General features: G+C 43.6%; 10 protein-coding genes and 1 non-coding gene across 11 annotated transcripts; 4 read left to right on the forward strand and 7 right to left on the reverse strand.

Annotated features, from left to right (window-relative positions):
- Window positions 1-54: 54 nt before the first annotated feature.
- FA14DRAFT_135086 (putative YEF3-translation elongation factor eEF3) lies at window positions 55-3,566 on the reverse strand. The gene is made up of 2 exons (XM_025496996.1): window positions 3,527-3,566; window positions 55-3,452 (listed from the first exon to the last, which is right to left on the reverse strand). The coding sequence occupies exons 1-2, from the start codon at window positions 3,531-3,533 to the stop codon at window positions 229-231; spliced, it is 3,231 nt and encodes a 1,076-aa protein (XP_025356669.1). The 5' UTR covers window positions 3,534-3,566; the 3' UTR covers window positions 55-228.
- A 1,158-nt stretch (window positions 3,567-4,724) lies between these two features.
- FA14DRAFT_161111 (uncharacterized protein) lies at window positions 4,725-6,200 on the reverse strand. The gene has a single exon (XM_025498967.1). It carries the CDS (start codon window positions 6,106-6,108, stop codon window positions 4,858-4,860), a length of 1,251 nt encoding a protein of 416 aa, XP_025356670.1. The 5' UTR covers window positions 6,109-6,200; the 3' UTR covers window positions 4,725-4,857.
- A 4,013-nt stretch (window positions 6,201-10,213) lies between these two features.
- FA14DRAFT_161114 (uncharacterized protein) lies at window positions 10,214-11,950 on the forward strand. Its single transcript, XM_025498968.1, has one exon. The coding sequence runs from the start codon at window positions 10,451-10,453 to the stop codon at window positions 11,549-11,551; it is 1,101 nt and encodes a 366-aa protein (XP_025356671.1). The 5' UTR covers window positions 10,214-10,450; the 3' UTR covers window positions 11,552-11,950.
- FA14DRAFT_120511 (Nucleotidylyl transferase) lies at window positions 11,646-12,554 on the reverse strand (the record flags this gene model as incomplete). The annotated part of the gene is made up of 1 exon (XM_025496410.1): window positions 11,646-12,554. The coding sequence occupies one exon, from the start codon at window positions 12,552-12,554 to the stop codon at window positions 11,646-11,648; it is 909 nt and encodes a 302-aa protein (XP_025356672.1).
- A 129-nt stretch (window positions 12,555-12,683) lies between these two features.
- FA14DRAFT_190262 (alpha/beta-hydrolase) lies at window positions 12,684-15,086 on the reverse strand (the record flags this gene model as incomplete). The annotated part of the gene is made up of 1 exon (XM_025501780.1): window positions 12,684-15,086. The coding sequence occupies one exon, from the start codon at window positions 15,084-15,086 to the stop codon at window positions 12,759-12,761; it is 2,328 nt and encodes a 775-aa protein (XP_025356673.1). The 3' UTR covers window positions 12,684-12,758.
- Window positions 15,087-15,674: 588 nt separating this feature from the next.
- On the reverse strand, window positions 15,675-17,822 carry FA14DRAFT_108921 (prolyl oligopeptidase; the record flags this gene model as incomplete). Its single annotated transcript, XM_025495857.1, has 1 exon — window positions 15,675-17,822. A coding segment is annotated over one exon (2,148 nt), but the record flags the coding sequence as incomplete, so codon positions are not given.
- A 427-nt stretch (window positions 17,823-18,249) lies between these two features.
- Window positions 18,250-21,000, reverse strand: FA14DRAFT_190263 (alpha/beta-hydrolase; the record flags this gene model as incomplete). The annotated part of the gene is made up of 2 exons (XM_025501781.1): window positions 18,250-20,465; window positions 20,970-21,000. The coding sequence occupies 2 exons, from the start codon at window positions 20,998-21,000 to the stop codon at window positions 18,250-18,252; spliced, it is 2,247 nt and encodes a 748-aa protein (XP_025356675.1).
- A 107-nt stretch (window positions 21,001-21,107) lies between these two features.
- On the forward strand, window positions 21,108-22,465 carry FA14DRAFT_172920 (uncharacterized protein). The gene is made up of 2 exons (XM_025500442.1): window positions 21,108-22,185; window positions 22,252-22,465. Exons 1-2 carry the CDS (start codon window positions 21,132-21,134, stop codon window positions 22,347-22,349), a joined length of 1,152 nt encoding a protein of 383 aa, XP_025356676.1. The 5' UTR covers window positions 21,108-21,131; the 3' UTR covers window positions 22,350-22,465.
- A 146-nt stretch (window positions 22,466-22,611) lies between these two features.
- FA14DRAFT_184922 (RNA-binding domain-containing protein) lies at window positions 22,612-23,707 on the reverse strand (the record flags this gene model as incomplete). The annotated part of the gene is made up of 6 exons (XM_025501416.1): window positions 22,612-23,130; window positions 23,204-23,269; window positions 23,340-23,379; window positions 23,443-23,508; window positions 23,586-23,626; window positions 23,690-23,707. 6 exons carry the CDS (start codon window positions 23,705-23,707, stop codon window positions 22,612-22,614), a joined length of 750 nt encoding a protein of 249 aa, XP_025356677.1.
- A 463-nt stretch (window positions 23,708-24,170) lies between these two features.
- FA14DRAFT_54574 (uncharacterized protein) lies at window positions 24,171-26,377 on the forward strand. The gene has a single exon (XM_025502511.1). The coding sequence runs from the start codon at window positions 24,340-24,342 to the stop codon at window positions 26,284-26,286; it is 1,947 nt and encodes a 648-aa protein (XP_025356678.1). The 5' UTR covers window positions 24,171-24,339; the 3' UTR covers window positions 26,287-26,377.
- Window positions 26,378-26,482: 105 nt separating this feature from the next.
- Window positions 26,483-26,577, forward strand: FA14DRAFT_t23. Its single transcript has one exon. It is a non-coding gene; the product is annotated as a tRNA-Val (tRNA).
- Window positions 26,578-26,729: the final 152 nt, after the last annotated feature.

Raw genomic sequence — 26,729 nt, forward strand, 5'->3', positions numbered from 1 at the left:
CTTTGATGCTTCTTCACTCAATCAAACAATTTTAAGGAAAACACATAAGATTAAGCCAGATATCCGGCGTATTTTTAAGAGGCTAGGCTATATATGATTGCCTGTTAGTACAATAAGAAAACACGAGCGAGAATGATGAATGATGGTAATAATGTGCTATGATAGAGGAAAGGAAAGGATGGAACTCGTGACTGATCGTGAAAGTGTGGGGAGAAGGGGTGAAAATCATTATAGATCATCTTCGTCAGTTAAGACTTCTTCTCCACGTTTTCTTCTTGCCATACGATCTTTCTTTGCTTTACGTTTGTCAGAAGCAGATTCCTTCTTCTTCTTCTTTGCGGCAACAATCTTGTTACCCATTGCATCGAATTGATCTTCTTCCTCTTCATTCTTTTGGTCGATACGTGGTCCAGATCCTTGACCTTCGACCCAGTTGGCACCGGAGGCTTCCAAAGTACCATCAGCCATCTTCCAGCGTTCAGTAGCAGCGGATTCGGCCAATTCCAAAGAGTGGGTAATGAATGCAACACCACCTTGGAAGTCCTTCAAGGAAGCAATCAAAGCAGCCAAAGATTCACGGTCCAAGAAGTTAGTAGGTTCATCCAAAACGATGACGTGAGGACGACGCCATGTGGCAGCAGCCAAGACGACCTTGACCTTTTGACCACCAGACAAACCACGCATGTGAGAGTGAGAGGTGAATTCGGGTTCAAGACCCAAGAGGGCAAAGTGAGATTCGATCTCCTTCTTGACCAAAGGACGGTTCATACCCAATTCTTGGGCAACCTTGGAGTCGATGGCCATAACCTTCTTCTCGAAACCACGGCTGATCAATTCGTCACGAGATAGCCATTGGTTGTCTGCTGAAGAGTAGTTCTTGAATGAAACTTCGTATTGGAAGGAGTTCTTTAGCTTCTTACGAGAGACGAGCTCTTCAATAATACGCTTGACACCTTCAACAACGACAACTTCACCGTTCTTCATCTTCTCCTTGTCTGCATCTGTCAATTGACGAGATCCCTTCATCATTTCTTCCAAATCTTCACCAGTTTGGTAACGCCATAGCATGTATTCCAAAGGTGTTTTGTCCAAATGTTGATCGATGTGGTGGAAAGCGTGTTGGGCAACGTAACCGATGACCAAGTTAGGGTGCTTCCAGACTTCACCAGATTTTGGTTCAGTGTCACCAACCAACAATTTGACCAATGTTGACTTTCCGGAACCGTTTGGTCCGAGAACGGCAACACGGGAGGACAATGACAATTGCATGGTAACACCCTTGAGTTGTGGCTCTGGGGTACCTGGGTATTGGAACCAAACGTTACGCATCTTGGCGAGAGACTTTTCCTTGGTCTTGACACCGTCCAAAAGTGGTGGATCAGGCAATTTGAAGCTGTAATCTTCACCAGATGTCAATTCAATGTATGACTTGGCTTCAGGGACACGCTTGACGAAGTTGTCCAATGTACCTGGATAACGCTTAACTTTGAATCTGTTCAAGTACAAGATATCTGTGCAGACATCGTTCAAGAATTTGGAGTCGTGAGAGACAATGATGCAGGTTGCATTTTGTCCGGTGAGGTAGTCTTGAATCCATTTGATGTTGACGACATCCAAGTGGTTAGTGGGTTCATCGAGCAACAAGATATCGGCCTTGAACAACACAGCACGTGCCAAAGCGAGCTTCATCTTCCAACCACCAGATAGGGAGGCAATTGGACCGGCTTGCTTACCAGCATCGAAGCCCATTTCGAGCAAAGTAGCAGAAGCTTCTTCACGTTGGACATTGAGACGCTTGTCAGCGACAATGAAGTCCAAAATGGAGATTTCTCCTTCTGAACCGTCCAAATCGTGTTCGACGTACCATGTACGGACTTCTTCAGGGGAAGGGAAACCTTCAACTTGTCCGTTTTGGATAGCACGCATCAATGTAGATTTACCGGAACCGTTACGACCACACAATCCGTAACGATGACCACGCTTCAAGCGCAAAGTGGCTGTGTTCAACAAGATCTTGGCACCGTAAGCAAGGGAGAATTGACAGTTGCACAAGTCTTCACCTTCTTCTTCGTCTTCCAAGATCTCTGCTTCGTCACCGGTTGCCTTGGCCAATGCTTGTAGCATTTCCTTGGTAACCTTCTTGCTTGCCTCAACATCTGCTGTCTTGAGCAAGGACAAGTATGGTACAAGTGTGGTATCCCATTCAGTTCCCTCGAAGTTACGTGCGTTTGCCAAGTTTGTAACAAGTTGAGCAATGTATGCAATTGTGGTCTTGTTACCCTTGATGTTTGCCTTGGCAAGGACTTCATCAAGTTTAGATGCGGATTGTTTGATGTCAACATCATCAAGAGGTTTGACTTCTGAACCGTCACCTTCGACTTGACCGATTTGACGAAGAGTCTTGATGGCACGTTGAACAACACCACGTGCTTCTGGGTCGGCCATTGTGGTTTCCATCTTGATCAAACCAGGCAAAAGCTTGGGCAAGAAGGGACGAACGGTACGTTCGTTGTCGACCAATTTGGCCATGTTGTCAATAATGACGGCAACCTTACGTTTGATTGGGGTTGCACGCTCTGACAAACCACGGGACAAAAGAGGAGCCATCAAGGCCAAGGTAGGAGAATCAACTTCGGAGACGAATGTGGTAGCACCGAGCAATTGAATAGTCTTTGGGACTTCTTCGACTGGGTGGATCAAAGAGTTGATCAAAGCAGGAATGAAACGTTCAATATCCTTGTTGGAGATCAAGTTGCACAACTTCTTCAAAGCTGCACGGGATGCCTTTTGGACATCGCTCTTGGTGTCCCAGATAATTTCAGACATGACGGGAATGATGTCAGGCATAGCAGCTGCCATACGGTCAGGAGCGGCGACAACCAATTCTTCGATTGTGGCAACGCATCCAGTCTTGACTTGCCATTTTCCGGCAGTGCGTGCTTGGTTCAACAAGACGCTCAAAACTTGAGGGACAGCCCAGTGAGACATAATTTGGACGAAGTTGCGCAAAGCATCTTGAGCGGCTTCACGGACAGTCTTTTCTTTGTCACCCATAGCCTCAACGATGCTGTTGAGTTCCTTTTCGATCAAGAATGGTTCAACTTCGTGACCAACACCTTGTTCGCACAAGGAGGAGATTAAAGCACATGCACCTTCACGAGCTGAGGCATTCTTCTTGTCAGAGAGACCTTTTTGGATAACGGCACCAATGCCGAGGTTGGTGAGAGCGTCTGGGCCCTCAACTTTGACGAGGTTGACCAATTCTTGGACAGCTTCCTTGTCAGCAGATGAAAGAAGACGGTCAGCTTCGATTTTGACCTCTTTCTTTTCGATTGCTGTGTTGTCTGTGGCGGCAGCAGCTGCAGCGTCAGAGTTCTTCAATCCCTTTGCGTTTGCGGGCACAGTGGCGGGAACACCGGCTGAAACACCTGTAGCAGCAGGAGCCATATTTGCTGTAAGAGGTAAGACGAAAGAGATGTTAGAAAGGTTTGTTCGTAAAGAGTACTGCGCGCTTATTCAAACGCACAAGACATGGAATCTACTCACGCAGTGAGTTGTTGAGAGTGATTAGGTCGAAAGTTTGCGACACCGAAAAGGTGTAAATCTATGTGCGATCAAGCACGAAAAGCGTCAAGAAAGTTGACGATCTAGTTGAGTCGATACACGCGACGCCACAAAGTGGTAGCGACGATGGGTATCGAGAGTCTATAAAATAGTTTTGGTGAGGTGACTCTTTGTCCCTTTAAAGCTCGTTATCTTCGTAGAAAGAAGAACGACGAGGTAAAGAAGGGTGATAAAAGTCAATCTAGGTCTATGTAAATGTCTAGAAAGAGATGGTGATGGGCGTTCTCCAAAAATGTTTGATGAAGTGGATAGCTTTCTTATACGATTCAAGCTCACGTTCAAAAATTTTGGGCTCAAAGGTAAAGTTTTTTTCTTGAAGACACTGGTGTGATGCAGTAAAAAAAGTGTAATTTTCCCCAAATGAACACATTTTTCTAACAAAAAATCTTTGCCCTTCCTTTTTTCTTTTTTAGCGCCCGCCCGCCGCTGCGCTGCGCAAACAAAAAAAAATAACACAAATGCCTCAAAAATTCTGCGGTGGTGGCCAAAAATTTCAACGTCGGGCGCAAGCGGCAAATTAGGCAAGAATTACATGGGCACTTGACCAGCGGCGTAACGCGTTCCGTGTGAAGGATGGATTTATCCCTTTTTTTCAGAATTGCGCGCGTTCTCAAACTTTTGAAAAAAAAAAAAAAGATCCAAGAAAATATGGAGACGTGGGCTAAGTGAACGCGTGATGCAATTTAAATGTTCCAGAGATGAACCAACACGAAACTTTGATTGAAAAGGCATCTAATCGGTGTATTGTGGAAACACGGACAACTTTGGCTCAAGCCTGGACCATTGATGTTGTCAGAATTCTGTTTGTTTTCGGTCATTATGCCCGGGAAACTTTCCTCTTTAGAGCCGGAGAGAAAGTGCCTTTATGACGATAACATTCCAAACGGAAGGAGTTCTGTCAGAAAAAAAAGCTTACTCTTGTCTTGTCTGGGGAATGACAAAACATCTCTTCCCCACATCAAAGGCAAAACACCATTCAACAAACATTTCGGAAACTTTTGCCCCGGTTTCTCAGATCGAACTTTTCTACTAGAGCTGTTGACCTGCATGCGGGGTACAGAAGTTTGAGAATTTTTGTCAGGGTGGCAATGAGGGGTAAACGATCTTCATTGAAACTTTGTAAGACACTCTACAAATTCTTCGAAAAATGTGAAAATGGAATGAAGGAGTGTTTTGGTATATGTGCAAATTATGTATGTAGACAAACACAATAGGGGTATAAGGTGGAGGATATCAGAATACTCGATTGATGATATCTGTTTCAAAATTGACCCTCTTTTGAGGTGGGTATTGTTGCTGTTGTGGGATTGTATGATCATCTTCCAAGCCAGTCGCTACCAAAGTCCAAGGTGAACTTGTGGGGGTTGTGGCTTGCATGCGATCATATCCATCAGATTGGGGAAAATGACTTGATGTCATTCTAGGCGAAGTGATTGATTGTGAATCACTCTCGGCAACAGAGGTATTTGCACGTAATCGACGTAAAATGTTACTACGAGGGCTACTTCGGCCAACAGCTTCTGCATCCACTAAGCCTTCATTCTTTTGGACCTGCCTTTGTTGGATGGATTGAAAGCCTAAGCTACTCTTTCGACGAATCTTGTTCAACTTTGAATCCTTTGAATTGATGTATTCGCCATCAGCCGTATTATTCACTGTATGAGGTGAATTGGAGCCATTCCTACGCAAAAGATCAAAAGAACGTGAAGCACCAATCGATTTGATCGCGAGAGGGATTCGTTGTTGACCGAATTTATCCGAAGCGTTGACTGGTTTCTTTTTGACTGTTTTTGTGCTCGCATATACTGTACTGTGCAGCCTTTGCTTGCCTTCATCCGTACTGCCACGATAAGATGTTTGTAGGATGTTAAGATCGACACTCTTTTTGAATTCAGATTGACCGTTTGTTGAACTTTCACTGCGTAAGATTGTTGAAGAGGAGGAATGGGCAGGAGCAGAAACGCTCAAAGAAGAAACACAATCACGTACAGCAGGTTCACGATTTTCACTGCAAACCTTCCAACCGTTTATTGGACTTGGAGTAGAAACAAATGATGTTGAAATCGAAGATGGCGTGTTCATATCGTTTGATGCAAAGCTGTACGTTACCGGAGATGCAAGTGAATATTCCGATACGCTCAATCGATCATCGTATCCACCAGCGCCACGTTGCTGACCCGGTTTGGGACGATCAGGCCTATGTGCAAATTGAGGGGAAAGCGGTGAGAAGTTGGTCATATTTGATGTGAATCTGGTAGGAGTTGTGCTTGTACCGCCACTATCATCATGATCTTGTGGGCTTTGTGGCGGTGGCGATGGAAGATTTAATGATTTACCAGTGTGTCTTGGAACAGTTTCACTGCGAGAAAGAAAATGACGTTCCGGGAATGCGGCTTTCTCCTTTTCGGGTGATTTGTATTGATTTGCAATCAAATTTGCTTCACACCAAAGATCATGACGATGTTCAACTTTTTGTTTGACCATTTGACTGATTGCTTTGATATCTTTTGTACGAGCTCTGAAAGGGATCAATCTGCTCAAATTGATGCCTTGCAAAGGGGCTGAAGATGTTATTGCGTTGAAAGCAGGACTTGATCCAATACAAGCAGGGCCTTCATCTGTTCGTGTGCGATTATTCGCTGAAATTGAGCTCGAGACAGCGCTCCAACTTGTCTGGTGTGAGCTTTCCGATCCGTTTTCATCACGATCAGGCTGCAGGCTAATCTTTGTACCGCCATTGCGATGCTGAAGTTCGCGAATCTCTTCCATTGTTGCAGCTGAGTTTTTGCGTTCATGTTGAAAGTGAACATGAAGCGACTGTGAAGCATCAATCGTATGTCCATCGTCAAGAACATCACTCGGAACGGCAGGCAATGGCTTGCATGTCACATGATTGCCAGTCTCAATCAAACCACTGAGCAACTCAGCAGGCAAATTGATACTCGGTGTTGAAGGCGTTGGTGAATTGGACCTGAAAACCTCTGAGCCAGTTCGATTTGGTGTTGGGGTAGCAGGCGTGATTCTTTCACGATCAAGTTGTTTATGACCAGAATCTCTTTTTCCGTTCAAAATTAAAGTCGTTGGTGCCCCACGACGACGTCCAAATAAGGATGATGAATGATTCACCAAATCGCCAACACCAGATTGATGAACGTATTTGCCGTCCAACGAAAGATCATTATCAATGCTATGATTGCCTGCGCTTGTATGAGGACGTTTGATGTATCCGGTCCATTGATTTGTATACGTATTCTTGTTCTTGGCAGATTGAAATCGTTTGAATGTTCTGTTTGCTGCATTTTCTAGTGCTTGACGTTGAGCATTAATTTTCACGATTAATGAACTTGATCGACTGATAATTGAACTTGCACTGTCAGACTGGTCCTCTCCGCCACTTGGAGGAGCATTTCCCGTTCCGCTTACGTCGCTATTCGATCGTGAACGAGTACGCAAGCCATTCAAGCCAATCATGATATGCTTCTTTGAGATTGATGGTATACGTGCAAGCATTGCTTTTGTTGCACATTGTTCTTCTTTTTGGGTTTCTTCATCGACGTTATCGCATTCTTCCTTTAGATGTTCACGGTCACTCTCTTCTGAGAATCGTGAAGAAAGACATTTGTCGCGGGTGTTCTGTTTGCTAAACATTGCTTGATCTTCTTCTTTTTCAGCCAAACGTGATGGTGCAGTAGGCTCTGAGACTGGTCTGCGGCCAACCGGAGAGGAGAGCGGTTGGACAGGCGATAAGATCTGTTCTTCTCCACTTGCACCAACGACATCATCCAAAGCATGCTCCAGACTTGAAAACGTGTAGGAAACCGAACTCAAACCACGAACGGAACGTAAGAACTTGTCAGAAGGAGACAAAGGCGATTCTAGCAATGGATAGATTGGTGCAGTTTGCGTCACCTTTTCAGTTCTTGGGCTTAGTTGTGCTTGCGAGAAGGTTGAGCGGTCTCGCATGTAGTGATGCTCTTGAGTGACTTCACCTTCAGCTGCCTCATCGTATCCATCTGTTGTTGAAGTCCCGATCGTACGTGAGAATATTGGATCTTGTGAACGACTTTGCCAGAATCTGCGTGAGGCGGTTAAAGAAGTTGGCAGCTCTTCACGTCTATCGCTACAGAGGATGCGAATCGAGCCTTCCCTTTGTGCTACCAACAACAAAAAGTTCTTGAAGAGAAGGTATTGCAATGATAGAGTTTCAGTAATAGCCCAACGATCAATGTATACCAAATTGAGACCGGCACTATTTGGCGTAAGACCCAGAGCATCTGAAACAGATTCGGATAAGACGATGTGCATGTGCAAGTTTTGCATCATTTCATCATTTGCCAAACTTGCATCCGATGTAGAACGAACACACAAGCGAACCAAATGATCATATCGAAATCGGTTGAGATATCGTTCTGAAATCCAGAACCTGCCTTCGCTTCCTTGATAGAGGACCAAGAACGATAATGCACAGCCAAGACTTGCATGTGCCACTTCACCATCCTCTTGAACAAAGGATTGATCTTCTGCTTCGATTTCGTTATCGGGAAAGTCAAAGTCATCCTTGATATCGATCTCGCTTGAAGCAAAAGCTGCATTCGACTCTTCATTTTGTTCAAATACAGTTGCCTCGCGTGATCGAATGACTTGAGAAGGAGAAGTGTTGATGAGTGTATGTAATCCTTTGAAAGTCAACAGATCCACTGAGACTCGTTTAAGATCTGAATGAGCCGGAGCTGGGTTATTCACATGAATACAGCGCTTCTCATCTTCTCCAGGCTCAGACATGGCGACTGAGATGTGGGAAGAATGCTTGCTACTGTTGTTGTTTGATTTGAAAACGCCCATTTCGTCTTCTCCACTTTGTTCCAATAGCCAACGTTGTGTCATCTCTTCTTTGTTTGTCTTCTCGATATGTTTGGGTATCATCAGTGGATCATTTGAACCGTTTCTGGGATTACAAAGTAATCGTTTATTCAAATTCTTTTGTTCAACGTCCAAAGTTCGATTTGCGGCGGCGATTTGAACTTTGTTAAACAAAGTTAAAATTGGAGGTTCACTTTGTTGACGTAATTTTGCTTCAGAAGTGATACTCATTAAAGAAGGATATTCTTCTGTACTTCTTTCGATAAGCGTTTTACCTTTTACCGTTCCAACAGGACTACCAAGAACAGAAGCAGGAAAATCTCCTTCGATCTCTAATGTTGGTGCGTCTGATAAAATCAAAAGTGAAACACCTGCATGTCTTTCACCGATTGTATCACCAACCACACTACGAACGCCAGTTGCTGCTGCTGCTGCACTTGTTGTTGTTTGAAGAGCAGGTAATCTTGAAATTTGCTTTTCACCTGAAACTGTTTGGGAATTGGATGAGAAAATCAAAGGAAGTTGTACGCCGCCTTCTTGAACAACTCTTTGCATTTCGTACTGCTTAAATGATGGTCATACGTTCAAGCACTTACGCCAGGACCAGTCTGAAAGAGAAAAAGATAAGGAGATTGGTATACTTGTAGTATGAAGGGAAATTAGAGATAGGGCAAGAACGTGCGCAAATTTGTGGTAAGAGGAGTTTTTATAGAAGGCGTCGTCTCATGCCAAGGCTGAAGTAAATGAAATGAAATGCAAAAATTGAATGAAGTTCACCTTTCTTTTGCGGATTCAAAGGTACAAAATGAAAGAAAATGCAATCATTCCATTCATTTGACCCTCTTTCCTTGCCTGCTTGCCTTATTCGCCGAGTGCAATTCGTTCGGAATCTTTCCTTCTGAACGATTGTGTATGCATCCGCGATAAAGAGGAATCGAAATCAATTGTTCTCGTTGAAATCACAAAAATGCATGTAATATTAAATAAATGACCAATTCTTTATTTGTCAAATTCGCATTAGTCTTCAGGTACCCACAATCTATCTGGGCTGGTCAGCCGACGAGCGGTGTTATAGAGGAACACATTCATTCTTTTCTGACGATCGCTAAGTCAAACGGAAAAAGTGACTTTATCGTATTTACCGATCTCGAACCTTAAGGTTGGTATATGAAGGCTTCTCAAAGCACATTGGGCGCCAAAGTGAAAAGGAACGCATTCAAACGGAGTATGAGTCAAGGCGTTTGCTTAAGAATAGATGCCATTCTGACAAATCAAACGCCCAACGAAGGAAACGAACGCTTCCTTCTTTACGGACCGCTCTCTTTACGCTATCGAACCTTTTCCGCGATCGTTGCCGCCCGCTTCATGAGTACTTTGTATAATCACATGATTCGATGAACGAAGGGAAAGTGATTAAGGAATTGTGTCATCATTCCATTGAAGATCGACGTGATGAGGCGAAAGAAATGAAATGTGATACGGAGGCCGGTTAGTCAAAGTGAAGATAAGAGGAGTAAGGATTCCGAATTCATTCGTTAACGTATCTGACTTTTGTTTCACTCATCATGGCTAGACTTTATTCATTTTTGTGGCTGGCCGCATTCTTTCCTCCGCGCAAATCCGTCAACCTTGGCTGCAGAGAGGGAGAGAAGAGAAGATTGGCAGCTTGCATTATTTGACAGGCAGTTGTCTATTAATAACACGCGACTTTCTTTCTGTACGCCCATAACCGAAATAAAGGGTAGAAGAAGCGTAAGAGGGGCAAATAATATTAAGGTATGCATGCCATTTCAGACGATGGTATTCCGATTCCCATCATGCGTCAGATCTACAATCTCGTACCGTTCGGAAAATAGATTTATTTGTCAACAACGGAAAAGACATTTTCGGAGAATGTCAAAAAAGGATATAAGAGCAAAAGAAGAAGTACTTCTTCCCTAAAACTGTATCTTCGCCCTTTAACAAAATGATGACAAACTCCGCTTCAACGTCTCAGCTACCTCCGCCTGCTTATTCAGATTATGATGAAGAATGCGTGATGAAATATTCGCTATATTTCGCACATCAAACTCCGTCAACTTCTTATCACAACGGCCTTACACAATTTTATCTCTATGATAACGCTCAAAGGAGGTTCACATATACAGCAAAAGTGCCTAAAAAGCGAGAAGGATGGAAAGCAGATATTGCATTACTAACCGAAAAAGGAAGAGAAGAGGCAAGGTACGAAGTACGAAGGGAACCCTTGGCACGTAAATTTGATTTTCGTCCACCAAATGGAATGCATAACGTAATGACGCCTTCCGTTTCTGCACATCGATCTTTCGCCATCGAAGCACCTGATGGACAAAAACTCGTTTGGCGTAAAAGTCATACGCGATTCAATTTGATTTCTTTGCCAAGTAATACGGTTATTGTTCAATATGATTTAGCCCAACAGCAATCTCACTTTAATCACACTGCAGCAGCAGGAGCCAATCCTTCCAATTCAGCCACCTCCATGCAGATCGGCGATGATGCAAGTCCTGCATTGAGTATGAAAATTGGAGAACAAGAAGTACGTTATCATGGAATGCTATCACTCTCTCCATTACCGGCAACGGAACCAAAGAGTAAATCGAACACAAACACCCTTAAAAGATCACAAAGTCACACTTCCATCACTTCATCACATTCATCATCTTCGGGTTCCGATCATGGTCCAAGGTTATACGGTGCCCATCGAAAAGGCGCATGTGTTGGATTATGGGGACCAGGGGTACTCTTGGCAGGGTTTGGATCACCTTTGTTGGCAGCAGGAATGAATGGAAATTGTTTGATCGGTGATGAATTACGCAATTTAGGCAGAGCAACAATCAATGCTTTTCCACCAGGTCATCATGAACCGCAAAGAATGCAAACGGACGGATTCGGAAGACCGATTGGAACTTCTTCTTATGAACAAGCTGCTGAACATTGGGCAAGCTTGAACAGGATCGAGGCCAGTGCCAAGAATACGGATCCAAGACCGAGAAGGGTGGATATGGATTTGATTTTGGCCAGCATGATTGCAGTTTTGACGGGGTGACATGCTGGTTAGTGTTACGACTCAACAGATTTTGAGCAAGCAGATAAGGATCACAAATATATGCTTTGTTTATATTACACAGTATGCTGTCGCATTACTCTTTATACAGCTTCTCCCGTACAAGATACGATGCAATTGAGGATGCGGTCATCTGACTCAACTTTCCCTGCAAGTCTTCATCCGATTTGCTGTCTTTCTTTTGAATCGTTCTGCGTATTGCAGTACTGCTGACATCCTGTACGGATGTGGGTAAATCGATCATGACCACACTTCCACGCTCTTTCCAAGGAGATACTTCTTTGCTTTGTAATAATACTTGCTCTGCTTTTTGCGATGATGTGTCTCGTCCTGCATCTGTATTTTTATTCATTTGCCTTCGTGCACAAACAAATGTCGTTCGTTCATCTTCAAAGAAAGTTTGACATGCTTTTGCGAAATAGTCTGGTGAAGGGTAGTATTTCACTTGAAAGAATCGTTCCAGAGTGTCGAATCCAACTAACCAATGCAGTCGTATTGGAGCTGTACTGGGCTGTTGCTTGATGAAATCGTGAATCAATGTACTCTTTGTGATCATTAATGGCTCTTCCACGATTCCAACAGCTACATTCATTGATTTTTCGCTTTCCAACTCTTGTGCCATCAATTGCATCATTTCTATTCGTTGAGCAGGCGATGCATCTTTACTAGATCCTAATCCTTTATCAGCATTTCGTACCGAGAACAGCAGTAGGATTGCATCATATTGTTCCTTGCCTTTGATTGCGGTAGCCTGTTCATCTGCAAATGCAGGTTTGGAAGACGTTGCCAAAGCATGATGAGCTTTATGTGGAGGATTAAAGGAAGAATCCAAAACGCCAATATCGATTTGTTGTTGGTGGGATGAAGACTTCGTTTCTGGAAATGGCCATGTTGGCGTACTTGAATATATCAATCGAAGTGGCTTTGGATTGCTGGACAGCTTGAGATAAGATCCTATCTGTGCTGAAATCTCTCCTACATTCATGATCCCTTTTGTTGGTCTGGCCATAATGAGAAGAGGGGATGACTGTTGGTGTGGAGAAGAATGAATGCATGTTCAACTCTAAAAGCCGCTAAGCAAGAAAGTGCACACAACCATCAACACTGGCGCGATCACAGCAATTAACATGACATGCAGGCGTAAAGATGATGAGCATTGGAATAATGATATTGGATATACATGTCATCTCTAATTGATACGTTTCTGTTGCAGAGTAAGAGAAATGAGGCATAATTGATGTAACCCTTCATCAGCACGATTTTGAGCGCTCAAGCCGGCGGTGGAATGACCTGCAAATCTGACCAAATGCATTAACAAAGGATTCGAATTGTTTGGACGAAGAGCTTGAATTTGTGCAAGATATTTGAAACTATGTGCAGGTACAACACGATCATCTGAATCGGCCGGGATGAGCATCATGGCGGGATAATCGAGAGTTTTGTTGATGTTTTGCAATGGAGACCATTGGATAATTGTATCAAAATCTGTTGGATCATACACATCACCAAATTCTCCAATCTGTAGTGATCCTCCAGTTGAGCGTCTACGCAAGAAGAAGTCTAAAACGGCTCTTTTGGGCAGTACAACACCGAACGTACCTTGAGGAGCTTTATTGGCTGCTGCTGCTACGGCCATACCACCAGCAGAGATTCCTTCAAGGACGATTTGACCTGGAGCTACAATCTTTCGAAGTACTAAATCTTGTCCGATCGCAACCACATCTTCGATAGTTTTGGTTTTGTTTTGCCTTTGACCTGCGATATGCCATTCTGCGCCTTCATCCCCGCCACCACGAACGGAAGACCAAACAAAGATTGTACATTCGTAACTTGTAAACCAAGAGAAATACGTTTCATCAAAATAAAACTTTTCAACAACTCCATAGCTTCCGTATGTATGAAGCCAAGCAGTGCATTTTCCATCTTTTTGAGTTCCTTTCTTGTATACGATTGAGTAGGGAACTTTCGTGCCATCCTTGGAAGTAGCAAGAACTTCTTCCGTGATGTAGTCCTTTGGATCGACTCCATTGATCTTTTGCACTGTAAACAGCACATCCTCAAAAGCCGTTCCATTCCATCTGACGTCGTATACGGTTCTGGGTGAAAGGGTTCCTGAAAGACCTAGATTGACAGATTTACCTTTGAGTGCAGTCGTTATGCTTGTGACTTGTGATGAGCTATCAGGAATAGCAGTGTGTACAATCCTTCCTGTTTCCAGCTCTAAAACTTGTACCTTATACCTTCCTTTTACGATATGGACGATAATTGCAAATTGGTCCGATAATGCAACTTGTGTATAAAGCATGATAGATGGTTGCATTGGCACAACATCCACAAAGTCTATCGAATCTTTCAAAGTGTTTACATCGCTCACTTGACGTGCTTTGCTCCAATCAAGTTTTGCTTTGGCAATCTTTCCGTCCAGCGCATCTCGATTTGTACTGAAGTACAGCCAATCATTAACCACATTGATAGGAGACAGCTTGAAATCATATGAAGGGGCTACTGATATCCATTTCATATTATCGGATAACGTTTGACCCGGCAAAAAGGTTGCATACACTTTTGAATATCTCAAAACATCACGAACTCCTACTAGGATCAACCAAGTGCCATCTTTACTGAGCATTAGTAACCAGTTATTGTTTCTTCCGTCAGAGGCGATAGGATCGGGATGTACTATGGTTGTATCATTCTCATACGGAACGCCCATTCGATGATAGCGTACAGATGATCCGGATTCTGTATTTGCTCCTGCATCACTATCTGCTGTTTGAACATAGAAGAAACCAGAAGAATCAAGTGACCATTTAAAACTACCTTGGCAAAACGGAATCACGTCCGGTAAAGCACCTTCACCACCAGGTGGAAATGTTGTTGCGTTCACCAATGGGTTGTCGATCGTACGAATATACCAAGTTGCCATATCAGAATTTGACTCCGAGACCAGGTAAGCGAAATATTTACCATCTGGAGAATTCATCCAATCTTTCATGTTTGACGTTCCATTTTGACTCAAAAGCTCTTCAACCAGAAACTTCTTACCGGGCGGTGTTGCCATATTATTTTGTCTTGCAATCTCTAACTCTTCAGGTGTACATACATACCATGTTGGCCGGTTCTCGTTGGCTCGAGTAAGGCTGTACGTATAGTACGGAGCTGCAATTCCATCAACGAAGAAGAAGTTATCGTAATCGTCAAAATTGAAAGCCGAAGTGAGTGATGCTTTGATTGCGTCCTTCTCGGTGCACTTTTCCAAGTACGTCTCTGTAAGATTTTTTTGTTCGTCGATAAACTTAATCACATCTGCATCTTTATGAAGGTCTGCTTCAAGCCAGTTGTATGGATCTGGAATTGTGACATTTCCTCCTTGCTTTGCTGATCTGTACGTATATGTTTTGTCGACTGTATGCACTTTCGGGTACGGATTTGTGCTTGGATTCCATGTTGGATTTGCAGTTACAGTCAAATATGCGAAGATGGCTAAAAGCACGATGTGAAAGATGATTGATGTCATGCTGTAGCTTGGTTGTCACAAGCACTTCGAGATAGAGGAAGTGAAGTGTCATTTATAGAGTAAGCTGATGATCCTATATCTGTCCTTGGCATGTCTTCATCAACGCATTAATAGAAATTGACCTCGAGGCCCCCAATTCTAGAACATGAAAGGAGATCAAGGGGGAGAAGAGAGGAATGTGTGCTACTAGCATAGGCGACGGAATGAGTGTCGGTATGTAGATATGGGAACAGACAATAAGGGGTGGCTGAATTTCATCATCCGAAATCCTACACGCACGGAACGCCGACATTTTTCTTAATTTAGCCCTCCTGACTATGTTGCTCCTGTCTCAAATCAAAGTCGTTGTGAGCTCGGACACAAATTATTGAATTATAAAGAAGGATGGACTTACACAAGAGTTAGTCTCAAGATGTGATCTATAAGTCAAAAGCTATCATATGACTGCTATTGTATTGGATATACATGACATGCTCAATTGATACGTTTCTGTTGGAAAGTGAGAGAAACGAGGCATATTAGGTGTAATCCTTCATTGTCATAAATTGGCGTGCTCAGCTCAGCGTTGGTATGAGCTGTGAGTCTGACCAAATGCATCAACAAAGGATTTGAATTGTTGGGACGAAGAGCTTGGATTTGTGCAAGAAATTTGAAAGCATGAGCGGCCACAATACGATCATCGAAATCAGCCGGTGTGAGCAACATTGCTGGATAATCGAGAGTTTTGTTGATGTTTTGCAATGGTGACCATTGGATAATTGTATCAAAATCTGTCGGATCGTAAATATCGCCAAATTCTCCGATTTGAAGTGCTCCTCCAGTGGACCGTCTACGTAAAAAGTAATCCAAAACGGGTCGTCTGGGTAGAACTACTCCAAATGTACCTTTAGGAGCTTTATTGGCTGCTGCTGCTACGATCATGCCACCTTCTTCTGTCCCTTCAAGGATGACCTGACCGGGAGCAGCAATCTTTCGAAGGACTAGGTCCTGCCCGATCGCAATCACATCTTCGATTGTCTTGATTTTATTGTGCCTTTGACCGGCAACATGCCATTCTGCGCCTTCATCTCCACTACCACGAGGGGAAGACCAAACAAAGATTGCACATCTATAGCTTGTGAGCCAAGAGAAATACGTTGAATCAAAATAAAATCCTTCCACAGCTCCGAAATTTCCATATGTATGAAGCCAAGCGGTGCACTTCCCGTCTTTTTGTGTTCCCTTCCTGTATACGATTGAATATGGAATTTTCGTGCCATCCTCGGAAGTAGCAAGAAGCTCTTCCGTGATGTAGTCTTTTGGATCGACTCCGTTTATCTTTTGGACCGTGAACAAAACGTCCTCAAAAGCCGTCCCATTCCATCTGACTTCATATACCGATTCAGGAGAAGTAGTTCCTGAAAGATTCAACGTGACAGATCTACTTTTAAGCGCAGTCGTTATGCTTGTGAATTGTGACGGATTATCAGGAATAGCAGTGTGTACAATCCTTCCCGTTTTCAGTTCCAAAACTTGTGCGATATACCTCCCTTTTATGACATAAACAAGGAGTGCATACTGATCCGATAATGCGACATTTGTGTACAGCGAGACAGATGGCCGTGTTGGGACAACGTCCACAAAATCGATCGAATCTTTTAAGGTGTTCACATCGCTCACTTGACGTGCTTTACTCCAATCAAGTTTTGCTTTAGCAATCTTTCCATTCAAGGCATCTCGATTTGTACCAAAGTAGTACCAATCATCAATCACATTGATTGAAGCAATGGTAAAGTTATACGAAGGAGCAACCGAAATCCATTTCATGTGGTCGGATAAAGTCTGACCGGGTAAATATGATGCGTATACTTTTGCATCCTGGACAGCATCTTGAACTCCTTTTAGAATCAGCCAAGTGCCATTTGCACTGAGCAGTAGCGACCAGATGTTATATCCTCCCTCCGGGCCAATAGGATCAGGATGTACTATGGTTGTATCATTCTCATACGGAACACCCATTCGATGATAACGTACAGATGATCCGTGTTCTGTTTTTGCTCCTGCATCACTGTCTCCTGTTTGAACGTAGAAGAAGCCAGAAGAATCGAGCGACCATTCAAGGCTACCTTGACAGAATGGGATTACGTCTGGCAAAGCGCCTTCACCGCCGGGTGGAAATGTTTTTGCGTTCACCAATGGCGTATCGATCGTACGAATATACCAAGTTTGTATATCTGAATTTGACGCCGAGACCAAGTAAGCGAAATACTTACCATCTGGGGAATTCCTCCAATCTTGAATGCTTGACGTTCCATCTTGACTCAGAAGCTCTTCAACCAAGAACTTCTTACCAGGCGGTGTTGCGAGGTTGTCCTTCCTTGCTACTTCCAACTCTTCAGGTGAGCACACATACCATACTGGCCGGTTCTCGTTGGCCCGAGTAAGGCTGTACGTATAGTACGGAGCTGCAATTCCATCAACAAAAAAGAAGTTATCATAATCGTCATAGTTGAAAGCCGAAGCAAATGATGCTTTGATTGCGTCCCTATCGCTACACCTTTCCATGTACGTTTCAGTGAGATTTGTTTGTTCGTCGATGAACTTGATCACATCCGCATCTGTGTGAAGGTCTGCTTCAAGCCAGTTGTATGGATCTTGAATTGTGACATTTCCTCCTTGCTTTGCTGATCTGTACGTATATATTTTGTCAACTGTATGCACTTTCGGGTACGGATATGTAGTTGGATTCCATGTTGGATTTGCATTAACAGTCAAACATGCAAAGATGGCTAAAAGCGCTACGTGAAAAGTGATTGATGTCATGCTGTAGCTTGGTTGTCACAAGCACTTCGAGAAATGGGAAGTGAATTGTCGTTTGGAAGATCGCTTATAATTCTGTGCCTGTCACTGATATCCGTTTAGGAGAAGGAATGAGTGCCGGTATGCGAATGTCGGAACAGAAGATAAGGGGTGGCTGAATTTCATCATCCGCCATCCTACACGCACGGAACATCGATGTCATTCTTAATTTTGGCTTCACATAACAATATTTCCCCTGTCTCAGATCAAAGAAATTTTGAGTCGGTATATATCTGAATTATAAAGAATGATGAACTTACACTTGAGATAGTCTCAGGATGTGAAAGATAAGGCAAAAGCTAAAATGTGACTTGACTACCTCGCATCAACTCGCACGCTTGAGATCTAAAACGAGGGAAGCCACACATAATTGATGTAAGCCTTGAATCGTTTCTGTATCCGTACTCAGACCCATTTGTGTATGACCTGCTTCCCTGACCAAGTGCATGAGCAAAGGTTTGCTGTTGTTTGGATGATCAGCTTGAACTTGTGCGAGGTATTTGAAACTATGAGCGGCCACCACACGATCATCCGAATCACCTGGAAGGAGTAACATTGCCGGATAATCGCGAGTTTTGTTGATGTTTTGTAAAGGAGACCATTGAATGATCGTATCGAAATCGGTTGGATTGTCAACATCACCAAATTCTTCAATCTGGTCTGCTCCATCTCGTGAACGTTTACGTAAGAAGAAATCAAGAACTGCTCTTACGGGAAAAACGACTCCAAATGTACCTTCAGGAGCTCTGTTTGCTGCAGCTCCAGCAACCATACCACCTGCAGAACCACCATCAAGGATAACTTTGCCAGGTGCAGCAATTTTGCGTTTGACTAAATCTTGTGCAACTGCAATCGTATCATCGATGGACCTTGTCTTATTCTTCCTTTGTCCAGCAATATGCCAAAGTTCACCACGATCGCCACCACCTCTTCCGGAAGACCAAACGAATGATGTACAATCGTATCCTACCAAATAAGAAAAGTATGTTGCATCAAAATAAAACGTTTCAATGTAGCCATAAGAAGCATAAGCATGTACCCAAGCGCTGCATGTGCCGTCCTTTGGAGTGCCTTTCTTGGATACCACAGCATAAGGAATTTGTGTTCCATCAGAAGCTGTTGCGAAGAATTCCTCGGAAACATAATCTGTTGCGTTGGTACCTTTGATACTTTGTACAGTCAAGAGAACGTCTTGGAATTGTTGACCATCATATCTGACTTCATAAACTGCATCGGGAGAAGTTGTGCCCGAAACGGTGAGCGTAAGTGATTTTGCTTTATGGGCAGTAATTAAAGTTCGTAATTGGGCAGGATCGTTTGGAATGGCAGTATGAACGATCTTACCGGCTAATAAATCCAAAATTTGAACGACATATTTTCCATTTTTGATATAAGCGCAAGAAGCCATATTTTCTGACAATCCAACTGCAATAAAAAGTGAAGCATCATCTTGCTCAGGGATCACATCAACGAAATCAAGACGATCAGTCAATGTGTTTACATCGCTCACTTGACGTGCTTTGCTCCAATCCAGTTTGACTTTTGCTACTTTGCTATTCAAAGCATCACGATTGGTCGAAAAGTAAAGCCATTCGTCAATCACACTGATTGATTGGAATGTGAAATCATAAGTTGGAGAAATTGAAATCCATTTCATATTGTCTGATAAAGTTTGATCAGGCAAAAGTGTAGCAAACACTTTTCTGTATTCAAGTGCATCATGAGAACCCATCGCGATGAGCCAACGACCATCATGACTTAATTTGATATGCCAATCGTTATTCGTTCCATCAGCTCTGACCGGATCAGCGTGAACGATTGTAATATCTTTTTCGTTTGCTGTTCCCATTTGATGATAGCGAATAGTCGAACCAATCACTGTATTGAAACCTCCTTTGCTATCTTCGGTTTGAATGTAGAAAAATCCAGAATCGTCCGGTTTCCATTCAAAATCACTTTGACAAAACGGAATCACGTCCGGCAAAGCACCTTCACCACCAGGCGGGAAAGTGGTTGCATTGATCAAAGGTGAATCAATCGAACGTACATACCAAGTTGCCACATCCGCATTTGCTTCTGAAGTTAAATAAGCGAAATATTTTCCATTTGGTGAATTTCGCCAATCTTGAATATTTGCCGTTCCGTTTTCGCTCAACAATTCTTCAACCAAGAATTTCTTGCCGGGTGGTGTTGCAAGGTTGTCCTTTCTTGCTGCTTCCAACTCTTCTGGTGTACAGACATACCATGTCGGACGGTCTTCCTTTGCACGTTTTACTTGATAGGTGTAGTACGGGCTTGGCCCACCATCAACGCGGGTGAAGAAATCATAGTTATCATAATCGAAAGCAGCAGTGATGGAAGCCGTGATTGCATCTTTATCTTTGCATTTTGCCATAAAATCTTCTGTAACTTTTGTTTCTTCTTTGATGAATTCGATCACATCTGTATCGTTATGCAAATCCCCTTCTAGCCAATAATAGGGATCGGGAATCGTGACATTTTTTCCTTCTTTGGCAGATCCATAGGACCATGTCTTGTTGACTGTATGCAACTTTGGATATGGATCCCATGATGGTATTTTGTACGCACAGCTCTCCTCTGCATTCACAGTCAAAAGAGCGGTGGTTACAAAAAGAAGAGGATAGAAAGAGAGGGACAGTGTCATTTTGTAAGGGGAGCGGGATGGAAGATGGTGATGGGCGAGACCACTTGAAGTGGACGATCCCTTATTTATGTATCTTCCTCGCACGGCTTCTAAGCTCGCTCAGCAGCAGCTCATTTAGGTGCTTGCTCCGCCGACATTCATAGCAAGTCTGACATATGAGAAATCAGCTCATCATTAAGCCACAAATAGTTTTTTCTCTGAAGAAATTCTTTATTGAATACGGCTCCGTAGAGTCAATTGAATCGGACTTATACTTTACTTGGCGGCGTATGTATTCATTGCAGAATCTTCTCACGAATGGTCTCAATTTATCATTCATATCGTATCCGCATAGCCGCTACTATGGAGCCGCATTGATTATCAAATGACGGTCAGCGAACCTTGAAAGGTGATGATGGAAGTGGAAAGCATGATTGAGTGCTAGTTTTGCACGCGTTAAGATACGCGTTGTGTTACTTTTTCGCGTAAGCAAGCAAATGCCCGCCAAATGCCTCCACTCTTTCCACTCCTTACCGTTTGATCACCACAACTTCAATGGCAAGATGACTGATACGCAAAAGATAGCGAGTCTATTCGCCAAGACTGGAGGGAGTACAACGAATGCAGGGAAAAGCCCAAAGAAGAGCTTAGAGGAAATCGAACTGGAAAAGGTGCTGGCCCTTTCGGAAGCGGAAGCAAAGGTTGCCGATATGGATGATGAGGCTAGGATCAAAGCTGCGATTGAACAAAGTTTGATAGAGGAGCAGAGCAAGGAAGTAAAAGGAGAAGAAGTTGGAGGTAGTTCAAAAAGGAGACTAGAGGATGGACTGCTTGTGGGACCATCCAGCTCGCCTCCTAAGAAAGTGCATCGAACAGAAGAGCCAAAAGATGAGGAGGTGGGAGATCCCTCCCTCGACGATGATTCATTCGATAGTCGATCCGAGAGAAACATAGAGAAACTGAACGGAAGCTTAGATTTGCTGTACTGTAAAGGCTGGATAAGAAGTCAAGAACGCAAACGGCTACGAAATTGGATGTTGAACGAATTAGCATGGCATCGGGTAACGTACATTCAACCTCGATCAAAACAGCGAATCATAACGCCACGATTCACAGCAACGTTTGGAAAAGATGATACAGGATCACCTGATCATTTATATAAATTTCCACCAAAACCATTTCCACCGTTATTGGATCGTCTGAGAAAAATCTTGGAAGAAAAGACGGGGGCCAGGTTTAATGCAATAATAATAAATTATTATGCTGATGGAAAAGATTCAATTTCATATCATTCTGATGATGAAGCATTTTTGGGAAAATCGCCAACGATTGCTTCAATTTCACTTGGAGCTTCAAGAGATTTTTATTTACGACGCAAAGCTCCCGCAAATCAATCCGTTCCAGATGCAACCTCAAACGAAAAGATGGGCACAAAAGGTAAAGGTCCAGCCGCTCAAAGACCAACGGAAAAGATGGTTTTGGAAGATGGTGATCTTTTGGTCATGAAAGGTAGAACCCAGGCTGACTGGGAACACTCCATCCCTAAAAGAACATCCTACGTTGGCGGTAGGATCAACATGACCTTTAGACGAGTGATGAACGTAAGCGGCACAAACAGTGAGTACAAAAGCATGACCATAGATATAGCCGAATCCTGCTTCTGAACATGCTACCTCCTTGCAGATTTCATCCGGTATAATCGAATGGGAGATGGCGACAGTCCCCAATTCAGATGGAGTGAAAAAACGCGGCAAATGGTACCTGGCAGCGGTGGCATATAGCTAGGTTATGTCTGCGTCAATCATATCCTTGGTAAGGCTTTGTTGTGCAACTCTTCTCTTCAACATTTCTATCTATCATGTACAAAAATAATACAGTATCTTCAACGCAATACCTGTTTTTTTTTCTTCTTGACGACCGTACGGGAATTAATTGCGAGTGTGAGTAAACGATGCGCTCAAGGATTCCATTCGCAGTTCAGGCTTGCCCTGTAAAGCCTCGCGGCCCTTCTTGTCATCCTGCGATCCTCTCTTGTCCTTTGACTCACCATCCTTCCTCTGCGTGGGCACGCTTTGGGGCTTCAGTATTGCCGTGACCTCCGACAGCCCCGAATGAACGTTTCCGTTTGGATAGGCAAGGAGCACTCTCGGAGTTTTTCATCAAGTGCTTCTCCTGGCTATTCAGCATGCGTACGTCACCTTCACTTCTGGGGCGACTGATCGTCTTGACCGGGCTGTCGTCCGGTGTGAAGTCGAATTCTTGATCACTTCCAGAATCCCATCCACAGTGGGAGTTCTGGTATGCCTCACCAGACTCGGAAATCCCTCGAATGCGAATTCCTGTACCACCTTCAGCATTCTCACCACTTTCCCATCCGCTCAAAGGTGCTTTTGGAGATTGCTGGGATGGGACTACCTTTGAATTTTCCTGAATCGATTCTTCATCAGCACCACTGTTCGGCATGGCATAACGAGAATTCGGTTTCTCTGGCAGTGGACAGAGGTTCGGATTGTCCTTCTGAGCACGGATGTGATTGTTGATGCTATTGTTGTTGCTTCGTTGCTTATCATGGCAAGAAGATTATGGTATTAGGGCTTTTCAAAGTCACTTTAAATGCTGATTCGCATTGACTCACAGTAGCCCAAGACACCGTCAGCTGTTTATCCTCCATCAGGTACCCGTTCAATTTCGTCATTGCTGTCTGTGAGAGTGCATATGAAGTGTCAGCGATCAATGATGAGCTGCAGATGCTGAACAAAGATGAAACGTACTAGTGCGTCTTCTGGATCAAGGTATTCCACGAATGCGTAGCTGTCGGACAATACGTTTTCAGCAACTTCTCATCAACATCTCTCTCTGCTTCTTCTCACTCACCGTGCTCGAAACGGAATTCTGCACTCAAATATGGGACCGATACTTTCAAAGACGTTGCCCAAGTCTCTATTGTGGCGGTGAAAAGTTAAGAGTTGTGTCAGTAGAACAGCCCAAAGAAAAGACCAACTTAAAATCATTGTCACCTTGCACTTATGCCCAAGGGAAATCGAGTAACGTGAAGTCTCTATAGAAACAGGATTGGTCATTAGAGGTTATGGCTGGCAGCTTCTTTTTCGTTTCATTTTACCTTTGGTGACGTGCTCATGGTGTGAAAAGAGATGTTGTGAATGAGATCAAGATGAAGAATGATGTTTTTGAAGTGGGAATAAAAAAGCGGACATCAAGAACCTAATCAATGTCCTATCTCAATGCGTCGTGCAATTTTTATGAATGTGAGTGACTTGCCTCCGATTACGTTTGAAGTCAGAATATTCCATTTCATGCTCCGATTAATGCGTTTACTCAACCGTATTATGGGCGTAAATGCAGTCAAACCGTCAAAAAATGCATCTCATCTGGCATTTCATGCGCCCGTCTTTGACAGGATCACAATGTGACTTTACAGTTCTTCATTTGACATGAACCTTGAATTGTGTTATGTCTTCATGCCATCAACTTAAGCCGGGCCGCGCTTATACCAGTCCGTTCAGACTGCAAGCCCGCTTTGTGTGCTATAAAGAGTGCAGCACCGCGTATGTAAACTAGAAAGCATAGCCCGCACAGGCTGTCGCACTAAAAATAATACACACTCACGCACGCACGCACGCACGCACGCACACACATTGTGAAGCATCGAATGTCTTGCAAGTCGACAACATTGAAGTGATAGTATTACACCTCATCCATCAACACTCAGCACCATAACATCGACTGTGCTTTGAGTAGCCAACAACGGCAATGCCACCGCCGCATTTGTCTGTTCCATCATCTTCCACATCTTCATTTGCATCCACGTACGTTCAGAGATATGTTCGAACAGCATTATCTTCGGCAGGTTTTGCAAGGAGTAGCGGTCAGGCGGTAGAATTGCTGAGCGAATTGATGGAAAGATATTTGCTCGTTTTGGGGAGCTCATGTCAAAAGAATGCCGAACATGCAGGAAGGACAAAAGCATGTGCTTGGGATGCAGAAGCAGCTTTGAATGAGCTTGGCATTTCAAGTGAAGAGATTTATGATTGGACATTGAGCGAAGATGGTCAGCAAGTGGCAGGACATAGAAGACCTATGGATGATTTTGCTGGAGATATTAAGGATGAAAGCGAGCAACAATTAGCCGTCCAAAGGATTCAGGATACGGAACGACAAGCTGAACCTTGGCTGGATGGTGTAAAGCAGTTGGATCGAAAGCTTCGAAACGCAAAGCCAGAAAGAGAAGATGCAGCAAAACAATCTCTGACCTACGAAGAAGTAGATCAAGATCAGATTGATCTCCTTGACCGCCTTCTACAAGCAGACGCATCCGACGAAGATAGTCAAGCGGAAGAATCACTTCATCCATCACCATCTCCCACAACGCCAGATTCGACATCAGCCCAAGACGCCGCTGCCAACGGAAGCTTGGCGCTTTACAACGGGCACAAAAGAAAACGAAGTCGCTCTACATCATCCTCCCATATACCCGACTTTCTTCCTTCGATACCCCTCAAATCAGAACAGTACGGCGAAGTACCTCAAGATGCAAAGATCTATGTCATTGAGGATGCAGACTATGAAAGAGGCAAAGCTGCACGAGTTCGAGAGCCAACCATCACAAATGGCCACGTAGAGCCTGCAGATGGCACTCTCCCTATCAATACTGCGGAGGAGCTAGCTGAAGCACCAAAGCGATCTGTGGAGGACCTATGGCATAAAGCCATCCCCTTTCAATCTTCAATGCTGGCATCTGGACAAACTGTGAATGATCTACCTGCGGTATCAGAAGAGGCGCTGAATGGGCACAACACTCAATCGTCAATGTCTAGCATGCATGCTTTCGCCAATGATTATCCTGTTTTGGTGCAAGAAGCACGAGATGCTCAGCCTGGTTATCTTACACCTAGCGGGCCAGCATTCTCACGAGCATTTCAACAAAGACGTGCTCTTGCTTCTTTCTTGGCCGATGCGTCTAAGTATCAACCATGCGATACTTTGTTTGGTTCCATCAGTGCACGTCCAACTGTGTTGCCCTTTCATCCAACAGCCTCTCTTTTGATCACACCGCCAACAGCAGAGAATCCTGCGCCATCATTCTCAGCCATACGACCGAATGGAAGGGATTTGCCTTCATCGACGATTGGAAATATAGCACTTTATCCTACTTGTCGACATCGCAATCCTGGCAATGTTCTCAATGCAGCTCGATTCCTTAGCGGTGGTGTAGGCTCAGAGACGTACAGAAGAATGACTCGGATTCATGACCCTGAGCCAATTCTGGACGAACAACATGCAGAACGTGTATTCCATGGACAAGCAGCACCGAAGGAATTGTTGGTGGAAGACAATAGCATATTGAAAGGAGCTTTGGACGTGCTCAAGCTCAAACGAGCCGAAGAGAGACAAGCAGCTCGCGAAGCAAATGGATCACCAGATTACGATCTTGGTGCACAAGGTGCAGGAACGGATGTTGATGGAGATCGAACAGGACAACTCGCAATGAGTGCAACGCGAGATCGAATCAAAGTCAAAAATGGTACGACTGTATCTACTTGGGATTGGATTCAACGAGATTATACAGATCCTCAACTTTTGGCTAAAAAATTCAAACAAGGAACGGCAGGTGTTTATTTGAGTAATGGCGCTTCTGCAGGTGGACGTGATCGTCAAAGATCTGAATCGGTAGCTGAAACTCCAAGACCTGCCAACTAAAAAGAAAAGTTTTGTTATTTTGGAAAATATCTTTTTGTATTATCATGTACTATATCTTATAAAACAGTGTAATATCGAATGTCATAAGAACAGATAACGAAAAAGATTTGGCTGTAGAGGACATCTTAGAGCGAGAGAATGGTGGCATTTGTGGTTGTGCTCATATACGCACCTATCCCGCATTTTACGCTGTTATGGCAGTTTGGTGTAACGGTTAGCATCTTTCCTTTACAACTTTCTCAATCGATTGTCAAATCGGAAAAGACGAGGGTTCGATTCCCTCAACAGCCTTTATTTAATTTTTTGGCAAGTCTTCAAACAATAAGACGCGTCAAGCTTTGCGCAGTAGCTGGCCCTTCAAGAGCGCTGACGCGATTTTGTTACCAGCCAAATTACTAGTAAATTGAAATTGCATCGTACTTCGTTATAGAGACAGATTCTCC

Source organism: Meira miltonrushii, assembly GCF_003144205.1.
Source record: "Meira miltonrushii strain MCA 3882 unplaced genomic scaffold FA14scaffold_2, whole genome shotgun sequence".
NCBI classification, from domain to species: Eukaryota; Fungi; Basidiomycota; class Exobasidiomycetes; order Exobasidiales; family Brachybasidiaceae; genus Meira; species Meira miltonrushii.

Coding starts and splice junctions, on each gene's coding strand:
- FA14DRAFT_161114 (XM_025498968.1), top strand. CDS start 10,451: ATGATGACAAACTCCGCTTCAACGTCTCAGCTACCTCCGCCTGCTTAT.
- FA14DRAFT_161111 (XM_025498967.1), bottom strand. CDS start 6,108: ATGGTCAAACAAAAAGTTGAACATCGTCATGATCTTTGGTGTGAAGCA.
- FA14DRAFT_54574 (XM_025502511.1), top strand. CDS start 24,340: ATGCCACCGCCGCATTTGTCTGTTCCATCATCTTCCACATCTTCATTT.
- FA14DRAFT_172920 (XM_025500442.1), top strand. CDS start 21,132: ATGACTGATACGCAAAAGATAGCGAGTCTATTCGCCAAGACTGGAGGG. Junction 22,186..22,251: donor GAACGTAAGCGGCACAAACA/GTGAGTACAAAA, acceptor ACCTCCTTGCAG/ATTTCATCCGGTATAATCGA.